This window comes from Pipistrellus kuhlii, unplaced genomic scaffold, assembly GCF_014108245.1.
Source record: "Pipistrellus kuhlii isolate mPipKuh1 unplaced genomic scaffold, mPipKuh1.p scaffold_m20_p_8, whole genome shotgun sequence".
Classification (NCBI taxonomy): domain Eukaryota; kingdom Metazoa; phylum Chordata; class Mammalia; order Chiroptera; family Vespertilionidae; genus Pipistrellus; species Pipistrellus kuhlii.
Window position 1 is genome coordinate 34,662,990 of NW_023425584.1, and position 17,725 is coordinate 34,680,714.

Genomic DNA, 17,725 nt, shown 5'->3' on the forward strand with positions numbered 1-17,725 from the left:
TCATCATTGATGTTTCTCTCTCCCTTTACTCTGAAATCAATAAAAATATATTTAAAAAAATAAACATTAACCTTAAGATTTAATATATTTTAAGAAGAATATTGCTGAATTTGTGTTATTATTTAATGACTGTGAAATTAATTTTGATGTGGAAGGAAGATACTGTAGTGTATGACAAAGTAAAAAGTTGTTAAAGCAATTAAAGATGAACAGTTTATGGAAAAGTGATTGTAGAGAAACAGTCAATCCAGAATTTGAATTCAAGATGTTTGCTTTAAATTTGATTCAAGTTGATCAAGTAAATATTCGGATATAGGTAATGTAAACTTGTTAAAAATAAAAATGACAATATTTTTTCTTCTGTAATATTTTGGAAAACTTATTTTATTTCACAGATATATAAAGTGATATTTATTCTTCAGTTTTGTAGTGTTATTAATAAAAATGATTGAATTTAAAGTTTAATTTATTGTAAATACAGAATATATAATAATTAATCAATTCTGATGAACATTGTTTTTCAATTGTATTCAGTTAAATTTGTCTTAAATTGATTTTTGTTATTCACAACTTAAAATGAAAATGTGAAACAATTTGTTTCTTTTTTCCTTATGGAATCAATCTACTGATTAAAAATATTTCAGTATCATTTTATTAGTTAGTCTAATATAGACTACAACTATAGAACAATTTATTGTCGGTGAAAGATGGCTTACCTTTTCAAGATGCTACCCTTGATGCATTTGTTTTTTTGTTTGTTTTCACCTGTCACCACCATTAATTATAACACTGAACATTTTGTATTCTGAAGATGTACTTAGTTTGCCTCGCCCCTCCTCATAGGCCACCGAGATTAATGGGAGAAGGCTTTGTGGTGATGCAGTCAAATGATGTTGACATCTACTATTACATGGACGAGCCAGGTAGGACTTTTTGAAAGTATAGTTCATAGCTGCAATTCTGTTTCTTCTATGAAATGGGATATTAATAATATTTTAAGTCTCTTAGGATATAAATAAGCATCAATAAATGGTAAGAATGCCTACCTAAAAAATAACTGTGTCATTGTTAAAAGTTGAATATGACTTTTAGTATTTCAGACCAAATGCTATTGTAATATTTCCTTCAAATTCCATGTTATCAAATATACCTCAAAAATTGTGAATGCAAATTACCATGAGTGAAAATCTTTGAGAATATGGTGATGGTTAAGGTAATTCATGTTAGGAAAACAACTCACAGTATGTTAGACTTGTGGCTAACAGTTTCAGGATTAATCCCGCTACCATGCTTCATGCATGGTTTTCATTTTATAAAAGTTTCTGAACATTGGATTTTAGCCCCCTTTTCTCCTGCTCTTTTTATATATTTCAGTGGCTTTATAATGTCAAATATTTTAAAAGTAAAAGTAGGATGCTGTTTGCCTTTTTCACCATGTTGATATTTTCAGTGATTCTTTTTTTTTCTTTTTTTAATATATTTTATTGACTTTGTACAGAGAGGAAGGGAGAAAGATAGAGAGCTAGAAACATCAATGAGAGTAATCAATCAGCTGCCTCTTGCTCACCCCCTACTGGGGATATGCCCGCAACCAAGGTACATGCCCTTGACCAGAATCGAACCCGGGTCCCTCAGTCCCCAAGCTGACACTCTATCCATTGAGCCAAACCGGTTTCGGCTTCAGTGATTCTTTACTTGAAAGAATATCTAGGGATTGATTGGTTTTTCAAAATTAGGATTTTGAAAAAATTTAAGTCTGCAACTATGAGTTTCATAATTTTTCTCATAAGACCACCGGTGACATTAACAAATGTGATTTTTAAAATGTTTAATAATGAAATTTATTAATATTTGAAAAAGTATGTATGTTGTAGTGAACCCATATTTTCCAAATGATCAATGCATGCTGTTGCAAAGTCAGGCCATGGATAAAAGATTTATTCAAAGTGCAAGAGAGATAGTACATTTTAATGAAAGAAGTTCAGTGATATGGTTTCAGATTCCACGCTGTAATCTTTAAGAAACTACTACTTGTTGAATTTTGGTGTAGTGTCAGAGAAGAATATCCAGAACAATCAGAGAAAGCTATTAAAATACTCCTTCCTTTTCTATCCACCTATTTGTATGAGGCTAGGTTTTTTTCAAATCCTTGAACAACAGACTTAATATAGAAGCAGCTGTGAGAATTTACATGTTTTCTATTAAGCTGGACATTAGAGAGATTTGCCAAAATAAAAACAATACCAACATTTCTCAAGAAATTAATTTTTAAGAAAATTTGGTTATTTTTATTAAAATATTTTTATAAAAAATGAAATTAAATATTTCATTAAAATATTTCATATTGTTTTCATTAAATGTTATTAATGTCAACATATAATGCACTTCTTATTTAATTAAATAAAAATTTTAAAAAATGCTCAATTTAAATTTTTAATACGGTAAGTATTGATAGAGATAATACAAAAATACCCACTTTAGGGTCCTCAATTTAAAAAAAAATTATTGATTTCAGAGGAGAGGGAAAAAGAGATCGAAACATCAATGATGAGAGAGAATCATTGATCAGCTGTTTCCTGTGCATACCCCTGATTGGGGATTGAGCCCGCAACCTGGGCATGTGCCTGACCAGAAATTGAATCGTCACCTCCTGGTTCATAGGTGGATGCTCAACCACTGAGCAATACCAGCTGGGCAGGTCCTCAATAATTTTTCCGAGTGTAAAGTGTTCCTAAAATTAAAAAAAATTTTTTTTTTAGAACTGCTGATCTACAGGAACATTTTAATGGTTGTTTTAAATAACTGCCTTTATGTTGTGTATTCTGTAATACAGGACTTGTTCCAGAAGAAACAGAGGAAAACATTGAAGGAGAAATGAGTAGTGAGGACTGCAAATTACAAGATTTGCCTCCATGTTGGGGACTTGATATAGTTTGTGGTAAAGGAACAGATTTCAACTATGGGCCATGGGCCGATAGACAGAGGTACTTTATAAATTATATTTCTAATGAGTCCTTCAAATGTATTGAGCTAATACTATATTTTTATTAAAACTAACTTTCTAGTTTTCTAAGCTATTTTATTATGACAGGATAAGATATTCCTAGACATTTTAATCCAAATAATAATTTGTATATAGAAATTTGGTTTAAGCAAGTTCACTGCAAAAGAGAAGTTAACTCATTAGAAAAATGATGAATAAGCAGCACATTTATTGGTTTCTTTGTTTTTTCTTAAGTATTTATTAGTAATCAATAAATATGCCAGTGATTGTTGAGATGATGCAGATTGAGAGCTAAATACATAGATAGTTTAGTTTTAGTGGATGAAAAAAAGAGACAAAAGAGGTTTATTACATACTATAATAGAGGTGAGTAAACACTCTTGAAAAACTTAGAAAGGTACTGACTTGGTTTGCTAAGGCTCCCATAGCAGATAATCATGGACTGTGTGATTTAAACAACAGATTTCTCACAGTTCTGGAAGTTAGAATTCTAAGATTAAGGTGTTGGGCTAGTTCTTTATGAGGGCGGCGAGGGAAGGATGTGTTTGAGGCCTCACTGCTTGGCTTGTTATAGCCTTCTTCTCCCTGCATCTCCACTGGTCTTCCCTTTTGTGTGTCTTGTAAGCTCTCTGTGTCCAGATTTCTTCTTCTTAGAAGAGTATTGGTCATGTTAGATTAGGGTCCACCAAAAAATCTCTTTTTAACTTAATTACCTCTGTAGACTCTGTCTCCAAATATAGCCAAATTCTGAGGTTAGGACTTCCACATAAAAATGTTTAGGGATACGCAATTCAGCCTATAAAAGATTAAAGAAGAAAAGAATAAATCCTTTTAAAGATTAAAGAAGAAAAGAATTGGGGGAGGCTTTTTGATAGAGGGAACATGTGAGTTGAATTTTGAACGTAAGTGTTTAGCCAGGGGAGGAAGAATTTTAAACAAAGGAGAGGATTTACCAATAGTGATGAGATCACATCCAAATTTTTATGTAAATAGACGTTGTTTAAAGTTTGTTCAGCAACTTTGCTATCTAGACAATTGATATACTACTTATATAAAGTCTTGCATTTTTCACAGTAGAAAACATTCTTTTGTTTATTGAGAAGTTATTCTAGGTGTTTATGACTTAATTTTTTTTTGAATTTTGTCTGTTTTTAAGTGAGAGAGCAGTGATAAAACATATCAAGTTCAAATATTGATTTTGGTCCCTTATTAGAAATCATTTTGTTGGAGTAAAAATGTCACTATTCTTTCTACCTTCTTATATAGAGATTGCTTATGGAAGTTTTTCTTCCCACCTGATTATCAAGTTCTGAAAGTTTCTGAAATTGCACAGCCAGGGAAACCAAGACAGATCCTTGCCTTTGAACTGCGAATGAATATTATTGCAGATGCTACTATCGACTTGCTGTTTACCAAAAATAGGGTAATTATTGAAATAATATAGAGAAAATAGTGCTCAAATTTTGAATATTATTTTCCAGAGCAAGTTTTGATGATAGTCGTATACTGAGATTCATTTCTATGAGCTCCTGCCACTGTGCCCCGAATAACTGTATATATGCTACTTTCATTAAGTGCCAAATAGTAGACGGAAGTTAATCAACAAATCTTTATGCTATAGTCTAGTTCATTTTCTCCTTTATATCAGCCCAAATGGTTTTAGTGTATTTTTTGTTAATCCACACTTGAGGATATTTTCCCCATTGATTTTTAGAGAGAGGAAGGAAAGTAGAGAGAAATAGAAAGAGAGAGAGAGAGAGGCGAGAGATACATCAATTGGTTACCACACTCGCCTGACTGGAGTCAGGGATCCAATCTACAACCTAGGTACATGGCCTCTACCAGAATCAAATTGGGACCCTGTGGTACGTGGGCTAACACTCTAACCATAGACCCACCCTGTGAAGGGTGTGTTCTCAGGCATTTTGAATATCTATTTATTATCATCTCTGATAATAACTAAAAGGTGAAGATGGGAATGTAATTATAAGGAACACTAGAGGCCTGGTGCACGAATTCATGCACAGGTGGGGTCCAGCTGGCCTGCCCTGATGAGGGCCTATTGGGCTGGGCCGGCTGGTGGGGAGAGGCCGAAGGTGGTTTGCTGGCTGGTCCCCCCTCCCCCCCATCAGGTTGTTGGAGGCTGATTGGGGCCAGGCCAGGCAGGAGGGGGGTGTGATCAGGGCCTGGATCAGGTTCAGTGGCTGCCACAGTGTGCATCATAGCCACTGGTCTTTCTGGTTGTTCTGCCATTCCAGGTCACTGGGCTTATATATATATTAGATTTTATGTGACTTACCTTTTTTTGTTGTTGTTGTTAGGAAACAAATGCTGTGCATGTCAATGTTGGTGCTGGCTCCTATTTGGAGATCAATATTCCCATGACAGTTGAGGAAAACGGTAAGCTACAGCAAGTGCTTCTCTGTTCCAAATGATGAGTAGGAAAATAATATATAAACAGTAGTTTGTTAATCCACTTAGATTAACATTAATTAATGGGGTTTTCTTTTTCAGCTTTTTATTATATTTTGATGTACCTGTAGCTATCAACAATAGATAGTACATAATTAAATCATTTGTGGAGCTAGAGAAAAAGAAAAAATTCTTTAAATCAAGTTAAGTCTTATAATTTCATGCTTTCATTATTTATATATATGTAAAAAGCTAAGTGACAGACCACCCATCTGACTGACCAACCGGCCGATACATATGACCTGCACTGATAATCCTATATAATGAAAGCCTAATGTGTTAAGTGTCTGGTTGTCCAGTTGGCTGTTCAACCAATCAAAGTGTAATATGCTAATGATATCCTAAGGCTGCTCATCTGCTTGTTATAATGGGCATTGACCACCAGGGGGCAGATGCTCCAACTGGTAGTTAGCTTGCTGCTGGAGCCCAGCCATTGGGACTGAGTGAGATGGGCCAGACATGCTCTGGAGCTCTTCTGCAGTCCCTCCCATGCTGGCCAACCTCCCGTGTCCCTCCCCCTCCTTGGCCCCGGTCATGCACCAATGGGGTCTCTCAGCCTGGCCTGCACCCTCTCATAATCTGGGACCCCTCGAGGGATGTCAGAGAGCCCGTTTGGCTTGATCCTGCAGACTAGGCCAAGGGAACCCTACGAGCTTAAAAATAAACACTGACTCGTGAATGCATGATATATATAAAGCTCGATATATCATTATTGATGGTGAATTTGGTTGTCTATTGGAAAGAAGCATCTCTTAGGACAGCCTTAATTACCGATCTGTATAAGGGAAAAGGCAGTTTGGGCATTGCACAAATTGAGAAGAGTTCATTTGAGTGAGTACTGCTACCATTTTAAATTGATGAACATAGGAAGTAGGATTTATACAAAAAATTTGTACATAATTATTGGTGCACTAGCTGAGGGGCCACCTGAGGGCTGTGGGGTATGGAGCACACCTATTAGGAATTCATGGGAAGGGTGCCAGCACACAGGCTGTGGGACTCAGAGTGAGGGAAAGGTCTAAGGAAAGGCTGGTTGGAGTCCTTGGTCAAGGTGAGGTGATTTTTAAGGTGACTGTCTGAGGGGAAAATGGGCTTAGGTCTGAGACAAGAACAAAATAGAACTCAAATACATGTTCAACTTTTTTCAGAGATTCAGGTGTTTGGAAAAAAACAAAAAAGCCCAGAGCAGGATGCATGTTGGAGTAGCCATATAATAATGACCACAGAGTTCATGTTTCTGGAAGGGCAGACCATCCAGAAAAGAGGTGAAATACTCTGAGCTGCTGCTTTTGCTCAGAATAGGTTGTATGGTTTGGTATAACTGTCACTGTATAAGGAGAGCTATTGTGCAGAAACAGTCATTGCATAAGGAGTGGCTGAAAAGGATGAAATTAGGTATGCTGGAGTTAGTGAAAGAAGAGAGGACATGGGAGCCATCTTAAACTGTTCAAAACTGTCATTTAGAGAACAGACTTGTAGTTTTGCACTGGAAAGCAAAGTCATGATAGACATTATATGAAGATGGAACTTTCTTCCCTTAGAGGTGGTCATTTGAGGAAGGAAACCTATTTGGTTACAAGCTCCCTCCCCATCATTGGGGTATATTTAAATAGCGACTGATCACCACTTTTCGTTGGGTTGTGGTGGAATTTATTTCCAGTAAATTCTTAATTTTTATGTTTTTTACTTACTAGGTTATACTCCTGCAATTAAAGGACAACTATTACATGTTGATGCCACTACCAGCATGCAGTACCGGACCCTGTTAGAAGCAGAAATGTTAGCAGTAAGTCTGGAGTATATGAAGATATATATAGATGCATAAAACATAAATTTGGTTTTAACTTTTTAATGTAAAATTTTAATGACCAAGAAGTCATCAAATGGTCCATCTTCTTGTTCAAGAAACATCAGGTGCTCTTTGGCTAATTTGGAAAGAGGAGTAGATGCCCAGTGATGTAGACTCCCTGGCACACTCTGTTGATCTGCTCCTAGAATGGGGAATGTGAAAATAAGGCAATTAAATGTGGGGTTTTGGCCTTTAAAAATATGAACAGTTGTTAGGATATTGTTTTTTTCAACTTCACTATATGTCTAGACTAATTCTCTCTAATGTTGTAAATAAGATTGTGTTTTTTTGTTTTTTTAGAGGAATTACCTTAAAAATATTTTTATTGATTTTAGAGAGGAAGGGAGAGGGAGAGAGAGTTAGAAACATCAAAAATGAGAGGGAATCATTGATCAGCTGCCTCCTGCATGCCCCATACTGGGGATCAAGCCCTCAACTGGGCATGTGCTCTGACCAGGAATTGAACTGTGTCCTTCTGGTTCGTAGGTTGAGGCTGATGCTCAACCATTGAGCCAGATTTTTTTCTGTGTGTGTTTTAATATATTTTTATTCATTTTAGAGAGGAAGGGAGAGGGAGAGAGAAATAGAAACAATAATGATGGGAATCACAGATTGGCTGCCTCCTGCACGCCTCCTACTGGGGATCTAGCCTGCATCCCAGGCATGTGCCCTGATCGGAATTGAACCTGGGCCAAATCAGCTAGGGCTATTTTATTTTATTTTTTTGCTATATGTTTTCTGGCCCCATTGGATTCTTTCTCGGGGTTTAATAATTCATTATGCTTTTTACTTGATGAATAAGGTGAAAAGAAGAAAATCTTAATACCCTGGATTGCTGCATAGTACAAAGAGAAAAAATATGCAAGTACTTATGACCAAAATTTCAGATTGGGAGACTCAGTAATCAGGCAGATAATTATTTTTTGTTAGGGTCAACAACAATAACAATAATAATAGAAGCCATGTTGTAGAATGGCTATTTAGAGAGGATTCTTTTGTATAGTATTATATCAGTAGTTCCTTAATTGTTGGCCTAAACAAGCTATTTACATATTATATATAAGTTAAGAGTAAATGTTTGCAACTAACCAAGAATATATTGAATACCATAAATGTATATTCAACTGGCATAGTCAGCATTTTAATGTTTGCTGAGCTATAACTGTTAAGTACTGCTGTGTAAAATTGCTGGTCCTGGTCAAACAGCTCTCGCCTTTGCAGAATTTCCAGCTTTGGCAGGTGGAATACAGACCTGTAACCACCATGCTGTCAATTGGGAACCCAGGAGGCTCTGGGGCCAGACTTCTGTGTGATAGTATTCATTGCATGCACTCTCTGCACCTGAACATCTCACTGACCAGGAGTCAAGGGCGTTGCTGTTATTCTGAGTTAAGCTCAGGTACAGTGTTGAAACTGTAACCTGATTGTTGTTCCTCAATTTATTTTTTTTATTATTTTTACCACCTCCTGGCTTAATATTTCAAGGAACTGGATGTAACCGTGGCCACAGCAATATTAAAATCTCAAAGGGACCTTCTGTTCTGTTCAGTAGGAAAATAAGTGTTCATTACTCACCAGCGTGTGTTTATTTTTGATGCTCTTCACATAGGGTCACATTTTAAACTCTAACATTTTGACTTGACATTGGTTTTTCAGTTCCACATCATTGCCAGTTACCCCCGAGTATGGAATATGCCCCAGACGTGGCAGTGTGAATTAGAAGTGTATAAAGCCACCTATCACTTCATCTTTGCACAGAAGAACTTCTTCACAGGTAATTTTCTTTTCTTCTTCTTTTTTTTTTTTTAAATAAATTTTTATTGTTCATATTATTACAAATGTTCCTTCCCCCCGCCCCCCTCCATTGCTCTCCTCCACCAGGTTCCCACCCCACCCTCTGCCCTTTCCCCACTCCCCATTGTCCTCATCCATAGGTGTACAGTTTATGTTTAGTCTCTTCCCACATCCCCCTGTCCCCTTTTCCCCAAGAATCGTCAGTTCACTCCCCTTCCATACCTCTGATTCTATTATATTGAACAGTTAATATTGTTCATCAGATTTTTTTTTAGAAAAAATCCTTGGGTTTTAGATTTATTTGTTGATAGTTACGTATTTGTTGTTCATAATTTTTATCTTTATTTACTTTCTCTTCTGAAAGAACCCCCTTCAGCAATTCATATAATTCTGGTTTGGTGGTAATGAACTCCTTTAGCTTTTTTTTTTTATTAGTGAAGCTCTTTATCTGGCCTTTGATTCTGAGTGATAGCTTTGCTGGGTAGATTATCTTTGGCTGTAGGTTCTTACTATTCATCACCTTGAATATTTCTTGCCATTCCCATCTGGCCTGCATGGTTTCTGTTGAGAAATCAGTTGACAATCGTATAGGTGCTCCTTTATAGGTAACTACCTGCTTGGCTATTGCTGCTTTTAATATTCTCTCTTTGTCTTTTGCTCTTGGAATTTTAATTATGATTTGTCTTGGTGTGGTCCTCTTTGGATTCCTTTTGTTTGGAGTTCTGTGCGCTTCCTGGACTTGTAAGTCTAATTCTTTCACCAGGTGGGGGAAGTTTTCTGTCACTATTTCTTTCAGTATGTTTTCAATATCTTGCTCTCTCTCATCTTCTGGGACCCCCATAATTCTGATGTTGGTTCGCTTGAAGTTGTCCCAGAGGTTTCTTACATCATCTTCAACTTTCTGGATTCTCTTGCCTTCTTGCTTCTGCAGAGGAGTGTCTTCTGGCTCTTTATGTTCCAAATCTTTGACTTGATTCTTGCGATCTTCCATTCTGTTTTTAGGACTCTGTATAATATTTTTTATTTCAGACAATGTATTCTTTATTTCTTGTTGATCCCTTATCATTTCTTGTTGATTCCTTATTAATTCTAGTTGATACCTTTTCATATCCTCATAGGTCTTATCGACCTTTTCTAGGAAATTCTTGAAAAACCTTATAAGCGTAGATTTGAACTCTATATCCAGTCGCTTTTTTGTCCTCCATTTCTTTTGTTTGTGATCTATTTCGTTGTCTCAGCATTTTCGCAGCTTCCCTGATGGAGTGGGGTTTCAGGGTGGAGCCTACAGCTTTGGCTTCTGTCAGCCCCGCCCTATGTGGCTCCTGGGTCTCAGTAATCCCCAGGGTCCTTCAATACTCACTGCAAGCACCTCTGAGAGAAAGATGCCTTCGATTTTCACCTGCTACCAAACAATCTAGGCTCTCCCCCAATGAGCCCAGAACTGGGGTTCAGTTCAGTTGGAAGTGGAGTTGGAGGTGGTGTTCAGAGCAGTCCGGAGCTTTTGTCTCTTTCCCGCCAGGGCAATCCCACGGCACAGCCAACCGTCCCTTCTCTGCGCGCAATGTGCGCGCCTCTGGGACCTCCTTTTGCCGCTCCCCCGGGGCTCCGCCTTACAGCCCAGCTTCCTATGGATGAGCCTGGGTCCCCGGGGTTTGGCCTAGAACTGGGGTTCAGATCAGTCAGACCTGGGGCCCAGCACAGTTGGAGCTTTTATCTCCTTCCCGCTAGGGAACGCCAGCCAGGCACTCAGCCGCCCCGCCCTTCCTCTCCGGCTCTGTCCTCTCTGTGCGCGCCGTGTGTCTCCGTACCTTAGGCTTTTACAGCTCCTCCACTCTTCCTTCCTGTTTTCTCTTTTCTTCTCAATGTAGAATTTCCAGTCAGTCGACTTTCCTGTAGTTCTGGGTAATGTCCATTTTATATTTTAGTTGTATTTTATTGAAATTGTTGTGTGCGGCTGCGGCTAGGTGTTTACCCGTGCAGCCATCTTGGATTCTCCCACAGGTAATTTTCTAATGAAAAAAAAATGCAGTGAGATTTGTTACAGGGAACTGTTTTCTATTCATGTGAGTTTTGCTTTCAGATTCAGTCTGGGGATTTGATGACACAATTCGAACTTTTACTTTCACACTTTTTGGGCCAAGAAGATCAAAGGGAGAATTTAAGTGTAGATATGTTGTGCTCTCTTCCTACACAAAAAAAGGAAAATATGAACCCAAAATTGAGCTGCAAGGAAATAAAAAAAAACCTATCTTAGACTGCGTTAGTACTTTGATTCAGTCTAGTGGGGAGTAGGATGGGGAAGGTGAATTAATTTATCTTCCTGAATTAGGCATAAGCATAGCTTCATGATTTTGTTTTGATTATTGTAATCTACAAACAGTATATTTAAGTATTCAAATATGCTATGTTTGTATTGGGAGCTCCTAATTTCTTCTTGGCATGGACAATTTAGTTGATGTTGTCATTCGTCAAAAAATTCCTTCATTTTTTGCAGCATATTATGATAGCTACTCAGATTTCATAAGTATGCAAACATGTAGTCTTGGTCTCTGAGTAACATAAATATTTCTATATAAAAACAAGTTACATTTATTGAGACTTCTGTGACAAGTTTAGCTAAACAGAGTTGGTCTGATTTGCCAGGGTTGGTGGCTGTCCCAGAGCACCTAATATTTGCTTGATTAAATGCTACAATGGCCTTCCCTCCCTCCCCTCCTCCTTCCCTTCCTTCCTTCCTTCCTTCCTTTCTTTCTTGTATTCTTCTATCACTAGTTAGTGGAAAAGACATTTAAGAACAATAATTCAACTGTACACCCTATGCTCTCTTTATAGTATGATGCTGTTATTAAAGATGGTTAGAGTTTTCCTTCAGAAGAGAGGGTAACAAAGAGTGTATTTATTTTAGATAGGACGAATAGTTTGAGTAAAAGTGCAGAATAAAAAATGTTTCTGATAGAGAAAAGTGATAAAATCAGCTTGGTGAATGATGGATTTGTATTGTGGAGTTGGTTAGTTCCAGAGATGGCTTTTGGGCATCTCCCAGCTGCTAGACATTGTGCTACAGAATAGTTAGAAGGTAGGGATGAGTCCCATTACTTAGGTAGGGTGGCATGTAGAAGTAAGATAATATAAGGTATGGTGAGCCACTGTGTTTACTTGTTAAATAAAAATACATTTAAGGTAGCCGGGACCAGTTTGGCTCAATGGATAGAGCGTCGGCTTGGGGACTGAAAGGTCCCGGGTTCGATTCCGGTCAAGGGCATGTACCTTGGTTGCGGGCATATCCCCAGTAGGTGGTGTGCAAGAGGCAGCTGATCGATGTTTCTAGCTCTCTATCTCTCTCCCTTCCTCTCTGTACAAAATCAATAAAATATATTTAAAAAAAAATACATTTAAGGTAAAATTAATAATTGGAATTTTCCTTTCTCTATTCATAGACCAGGTTAATAGCCATATGCCTTTTGTTGTTGACATAGTAAAACTTTACATCTTACTAATATTAATTTAAATTATTATAACTTTTGATATTAAATGTATTATTTTATTAAGAGGGATTTCTAATATCTTGCACAAACATATGTACATTGATTTTTAAATGAGTTCCTATGAAATTCATGCGGGGGATGGGGGGGTTTCTCTCCACCCAGCCTGCACCCTCTTCAATCTGGGACCCTTTGGGGATGTCCAACTGTCGGTTTATTAATTTTTGGGATCCATCCATAGCTCTTAGGCAGGCAATTCCAGTAATAGCTCCAAGATAGCCCATCAGCAAGGATTTACGTAAGACTAAAAGGTGGAAGTTGCTTCAGCTCCCTTTGATTATTATATAGACAGTGGGTGCTTGGCTCTGACCCTTGCCAGAGCCTTCAAGGTTAACCAGCCTTTCGGACTCCTTGTCTACTTCTTTCTGCCAGTGAAGGCAATGGGCAGCTTCCGACATGGGACAACTGGCTCCTAACTGCTCACTTGCCTGCCTGTCTGATAGTCCCTAACTGCACCCCCTGCTGGCCTGGTCACTTCCAACTGCCCCCCTGCTAGCCTAGTTTCCCCCAACTCCCCCCCCCACCCCCCCCCCGCCACTGGCCTGGTCACCCCTTACTGCCTCCCCACCCCCCCGCCTGTTCACCCCCAACGCCCCCCTACTGGCCTGGTCACCCCTTACTGCCCCCTGCCAACCTGGTTGCCCCTTACTGCCCCCCCCCATCAGCCTGGTTGTCCCCAACTGCCCCACCCTGCTGGCCTGGTCGCCCCCAAATCCCCCCCCCCCCCCCCCCGCAGGCCTGATAGCCCTATGCAGCCCGCTGCTCGGTCGTTTGGTCGCCCCTCACTAACCCCCCTGCCAGCCTGGTCACTCCACACAGCCTACTGTTTGGTTGTTTGATTGCCTCTCACTAACCCCCCTGCCAGCCTGGTCATCCCATATAGCCTGTTTAGTCATCCGTTCGGTTGCGATGGTCACTTAGGCTTTTATATATATAGATAAATTTGACATCTGATATAATTATTGAATCTAATATTTTTTAGTATAAATTTCCATTTTAATGGAAATTTAAAGAAGACTACTTTAAATATTTACCTATTATTATTATTATTATTATTATTATGTATTTTTTAATACTCACCCAAGGATATTTTTTCTATTGGTTTTTAGAGAGAGTGGAAGGGAGAGGGAGAAACAGAAACACCAATGTAAGAGAGACACATTGATTGGTTGCCTCTTGCATGCCTCCTGACCAGGTCTGGGAGTCTGCAACTGAGGTACATGCCCTTGACTGGAATAGATCCTGGGACTCTTCAGTTTTGGTTTAGTGCATACAGGCCAATGCTCTATTCACTGAGCCAAACTGGCTAGAGTTACCTTTCAGTACGCAGACCGACACTCTACCCCTGAGACAAACCGGTTTCGGCAATAAAAATATATTTAAAAAATATACAGGATAGGGTACAATTAAATAGTCAAGCGTACATTTTTCATAGGAGGATATAAGATAGTGTAAAATCTACACAGAAAAAAATCTTTAAGGAAATGTATCCTCAGTGTTGGATGTGTGGGTAGGGGAATATCAGGTGATGTTTTTCTCTTTAATCTTACACAATTTCTTTAATCACCTTCTAATATTTCAATATAAGAGTTCTTTTGAGTTATAACTAAAAAATTCATTTTTGACTGGTGGTAGAATTTTTATAATTTGTTTTCTGAATTTCACTTAATTTTAATTTCTGTCTCCCATCCTGATAACTTTAGATTTAATTCAAGACTGGTCTAGTGATAATGCTCCAGACATTTTTTCATTTGTTCCATATACATGGAATTTTAAAATAATGTTTCATCAATTTGAAATGATTTGGGCTGCTAATCAACACAACTGGATTGACTGTTCCACTAAACAACAGGAAAATGGTAAGAACTTTTAAAAAAAATTAGGTTGAATATTTTGTTCATTAAGACAAATACCAACAAATTGATATTGATTATATAGTTGTGATAGATACTGGAATTTTTCCCATTATTTTGTGAGAATCTCAGTGAAGTATTTCAGAGTTTGTACTGGACTTAACATATAGTCTTAAACTTAATTTTGTTTAGGTACATATTTAAGGCAATTATTATTTAAAAATTTATTGAAGTTAAAAATAAATTTTCTTTTCTTTTTTTATAGTATATCTGGCAGCCTGTGGAGAAACACTAAATATTGATTTCTCTTTGCCGTTTACGGACTTTGTTCCAGTTACGTGTAACACCAAGTTCTCCCTAAGAGTACGTATAGTTGGATGCATTGTTTAACCCACAAAGTTTGTTAGTAAGTTGGATTTCCCAAAGCTTATCTTTATTTCTATCCCATCCTTCTCAAACTCCCCACCCCCAACCTCATCCCTCTACCTCTGTCCCCTGGCCACGCGGAAGTAGTTTAGCTTTCCTCCATTACTCACTAATGTTTGTGGCACAGAATGGCCCTTGCCTCTTTTTTGTAGTTGACTATTGTGTTCTGCCATTCTTCTGAGTTTTCCAACTTTCCCAAAGAAGTGGGTCAATAAGGAAACAATTCTGAGTTAATTATTTCTTAACCTTTGAGGCTCATCTATGTTCTTTCTAAGCTCCCCTTCTAGCTGTAATGTTTACTATGTTTATGCACTAGATTTTATACTTACCTATGTATAATTCCTCTTTGTAACCATAAACCAAAGCAGTAGCCACAAATAACTTTCTTCTTTTATCTAAAAGCCACCTCGTATGCAGTCAGAATTTTGTGAAATGCCTAATTTTTTTTGGCACAAGCAGTCAGTAGTAGTTGTAGTATTGATGGAGGTTATGTGATAAAAAATAATAACAATAATAATAAAAGCAGCTAATACCTATTAATCATTTTGTATGTGCCAGACACTATTTCCAGGGCTCATCTGTAGCCACTTATTTTATTCTGAGAACAACCCTCTTGAGTCAGGTGTTATTATTATCTGCATTTATGGACTAGGACAGTGTTTGCTAAACTGAGGCTCGCAAGCCACATGGGGCTATTTGGCCCCTTGAGTTTTTAGCAAAGGCCAGCTTAGGAGTATCCTAATTTAAGTTAATAACAATGTACCTACCTATATAGTTTAAGTTTAAAAAATTTGGCTCTCAAAAGAAATTTCAATCATTGTTCTGTTGATATTTGGTTCTGTTGATTATTGAGTTTGCTGACCACTGGACTAGGAGACTGAGGAGCCGAGTTTAGTAACTAGTTATGTAGCTATTGAGTGGCTGAGGTGGAATTTGAACCCAGGAAATATAGCTTAGGGTTCTACTGTACTGTGCTACTTATTAAGAAACGGGGTATCAGGATGAAGAAAGATTAGGGAGCCCTAACCAGTTTGGCTAGGTGGACAGAGTGTCAGCCTGAGGATTAAAAGGTCCCATATTCGATTCTGGTCAAGGGCATGTACCTTGGTTGCGGGCACATCCCCGGTAGGGGGTGTGCAGGAGGCAGCTGATTGATGTTTCTCTCTCATTGATGTTTCTAACTCTCTCTCCTTCCCTCTCTGTGAAATATCAATAAAATATATTTTAAAAAAGAGAAAAGATTAGGGAACCTACTAATAAAAGGACAGAAGTGTAGCAGAATGAAGATTCTTTGATATACCAATTCAGAATTTCTAAAAGTCCATTGAAGAATTAAGTTATTAGAATCAAGAGACAATCATGTTTTTTAAAAAAAACATTTTATTGATTTTTTTTTTTATAGAGAAGAAGGGAAAGGGATAGAGAGATAGAAACATTGATGAGAGAGAATCATCGATCAGCTGCCTCCTGCACACCTCCTATTGGGGATGTGCCCACAACCCAGGTACATACCCTTGACTGGAATCGAACCTGGGACTTTTCAGTCCGCAGGCTGACGCTCTGTCCGCTGAGCCAAACCAGTTAGGGCGAGACAATCATGTTTTAAAAATTAGTAAAAATACAGAACATATTCCACCTGAACTTATATTAGTGAGACAATTTTTTATATTTTTCTGAATTACACGTAAAATATTCATGTTTACCCATTGAAGATAAAAAAAAAATATATATATATATATATATAAAATTTTTTTTTTTGTTAATCCTTACCTGAGGATATTTTTTTCCCCATGGATTTTTAGACAGAGTGGAAGGTAGGGGGAGAGAAACATAGATGTGAGAGACATATAGATTGGTTGCCTCCTGCATAGGATTGAGCCTGCAGTTGAGGTATGTGCCCTTGATCAGAATCAAACCGGGATTCTTCAGTCTGTGAGCCGACACTCGGTCCACTGAGCCAAACCAGCTAGGGCTGAAGATAATCTTTTTACTGTTTTGTGGAAATATGCTGTTTATTATCCTAACTTTTTTCTTAACATTGTAATCAGAATGTAGTTTTATTCTGTAAAATCTTACTCCAGTTATTTATGTGATTGTTCAATGTTAAATCTGCCATTTGGAATTTATGGTTTCTTTTAAAAAAATTATTCTCAAGATTATTATGGAGAGATTTGGCTTTCAATAGTAACTTTACATGTTTATGTACCTATTTTATTACTGTGGGTTATAAATTATTTTTTAGGGAGAAGATGTTGATCTTCATCTGTTTCTACCAGATTGTCATCCTAGTAAATATTCATTATTTATGCTGGTAAAGGATTGCCACCCAAATAAAATGACTCACGACACTGGTGTTCCTGCTGAGTGTCAGAGCAGCCAGAAAACAGTTAAACCCAAATGGCGGAACCTTACTCAAGAAAAGTGAGTACCTAACAGGAGGGACTTAAGTATCTTGTGTTTTTATGTGGAAAAACTATTCTCCAGAGTCTTTCTAAGAATAATAACTTTGATTATCTGTATCTGCTATGTGTATATAATGAAAGGAATAAGTACCTGACTAGAAACTTTATTCTTTACCCTTAAAGGGCTGGTTGGGTTGAATGTTGGACTGTCCCAAGTGTCATGCTTACTATCGATTATACATGGCATCCAGTTTACCCACAGAAAGCAGATGAGCAGCTAAAACAATCATGTAAGTGCTTTTTATATAATTTGTACTTTGAAACATCTGGTAATCATCAAAGATTAAAAAAATGCATCTGTTCTTTTGACATAATTGTATATA

At 37.6% G+C, this 17,725-nt stretch overlaps 1 protein-coding gene across 17 annotated transcripts in view; it reads left to right on the forward strand.

Moving 5' to 3' along the window:
• Window positions 1-17,725, forward strand: part of KIAA1109 (KIAA1109 ortholog) — a 146,539-nt gene that overhangs the window by 23,128 nt on the left and 105,686 nt on the right. For 16 of the 17 annotated variants that reach the window (XM_045576666.1, XM_036425243.2, XM_036425250.2 and 13 more), the window contains 10 exons: window positions 844-923; window positions 2,834-2,984; window positions 4,271-4,427; window positions 5,326-5,404; window positions 7,171-7,262; window positions 8,982-9,099; window positions 14,365-14,520; window positions 14,780-14,877; window positions 17,183-17,361; window positions 17,526-17,632. In XM_045576666.1, coding sequence (XP_045432622.1) covers window positions 844-923; window positions 2,834-2,984; window positions 4,271-4,427; window positions 5,326-5,404; window positions 7,171-7,262; window positions 8,982-9,099; window positions 14,365-14,520; window positions 14,780-14,877; window positions 17,183-17,361; window positions 17,526-17,632 — 1,217 coding nt within the window. Of the gene's footprint in view, window positions 1-843; window positions 924-2,833; window positions 2,985-4,270; window positions 4,428-5,325; window positions 5,405-7,170; window positions 7,263-8,981; window positions 9,100-14,364; window positions 14,521-14,778; window positions 14,878-17,182; window positions 17,362-17,525; window positions 17,633-17,725 lie in introns of those variants that run through there. The other variant, XM_036425251.2, reaches the window with a different exon arrangement.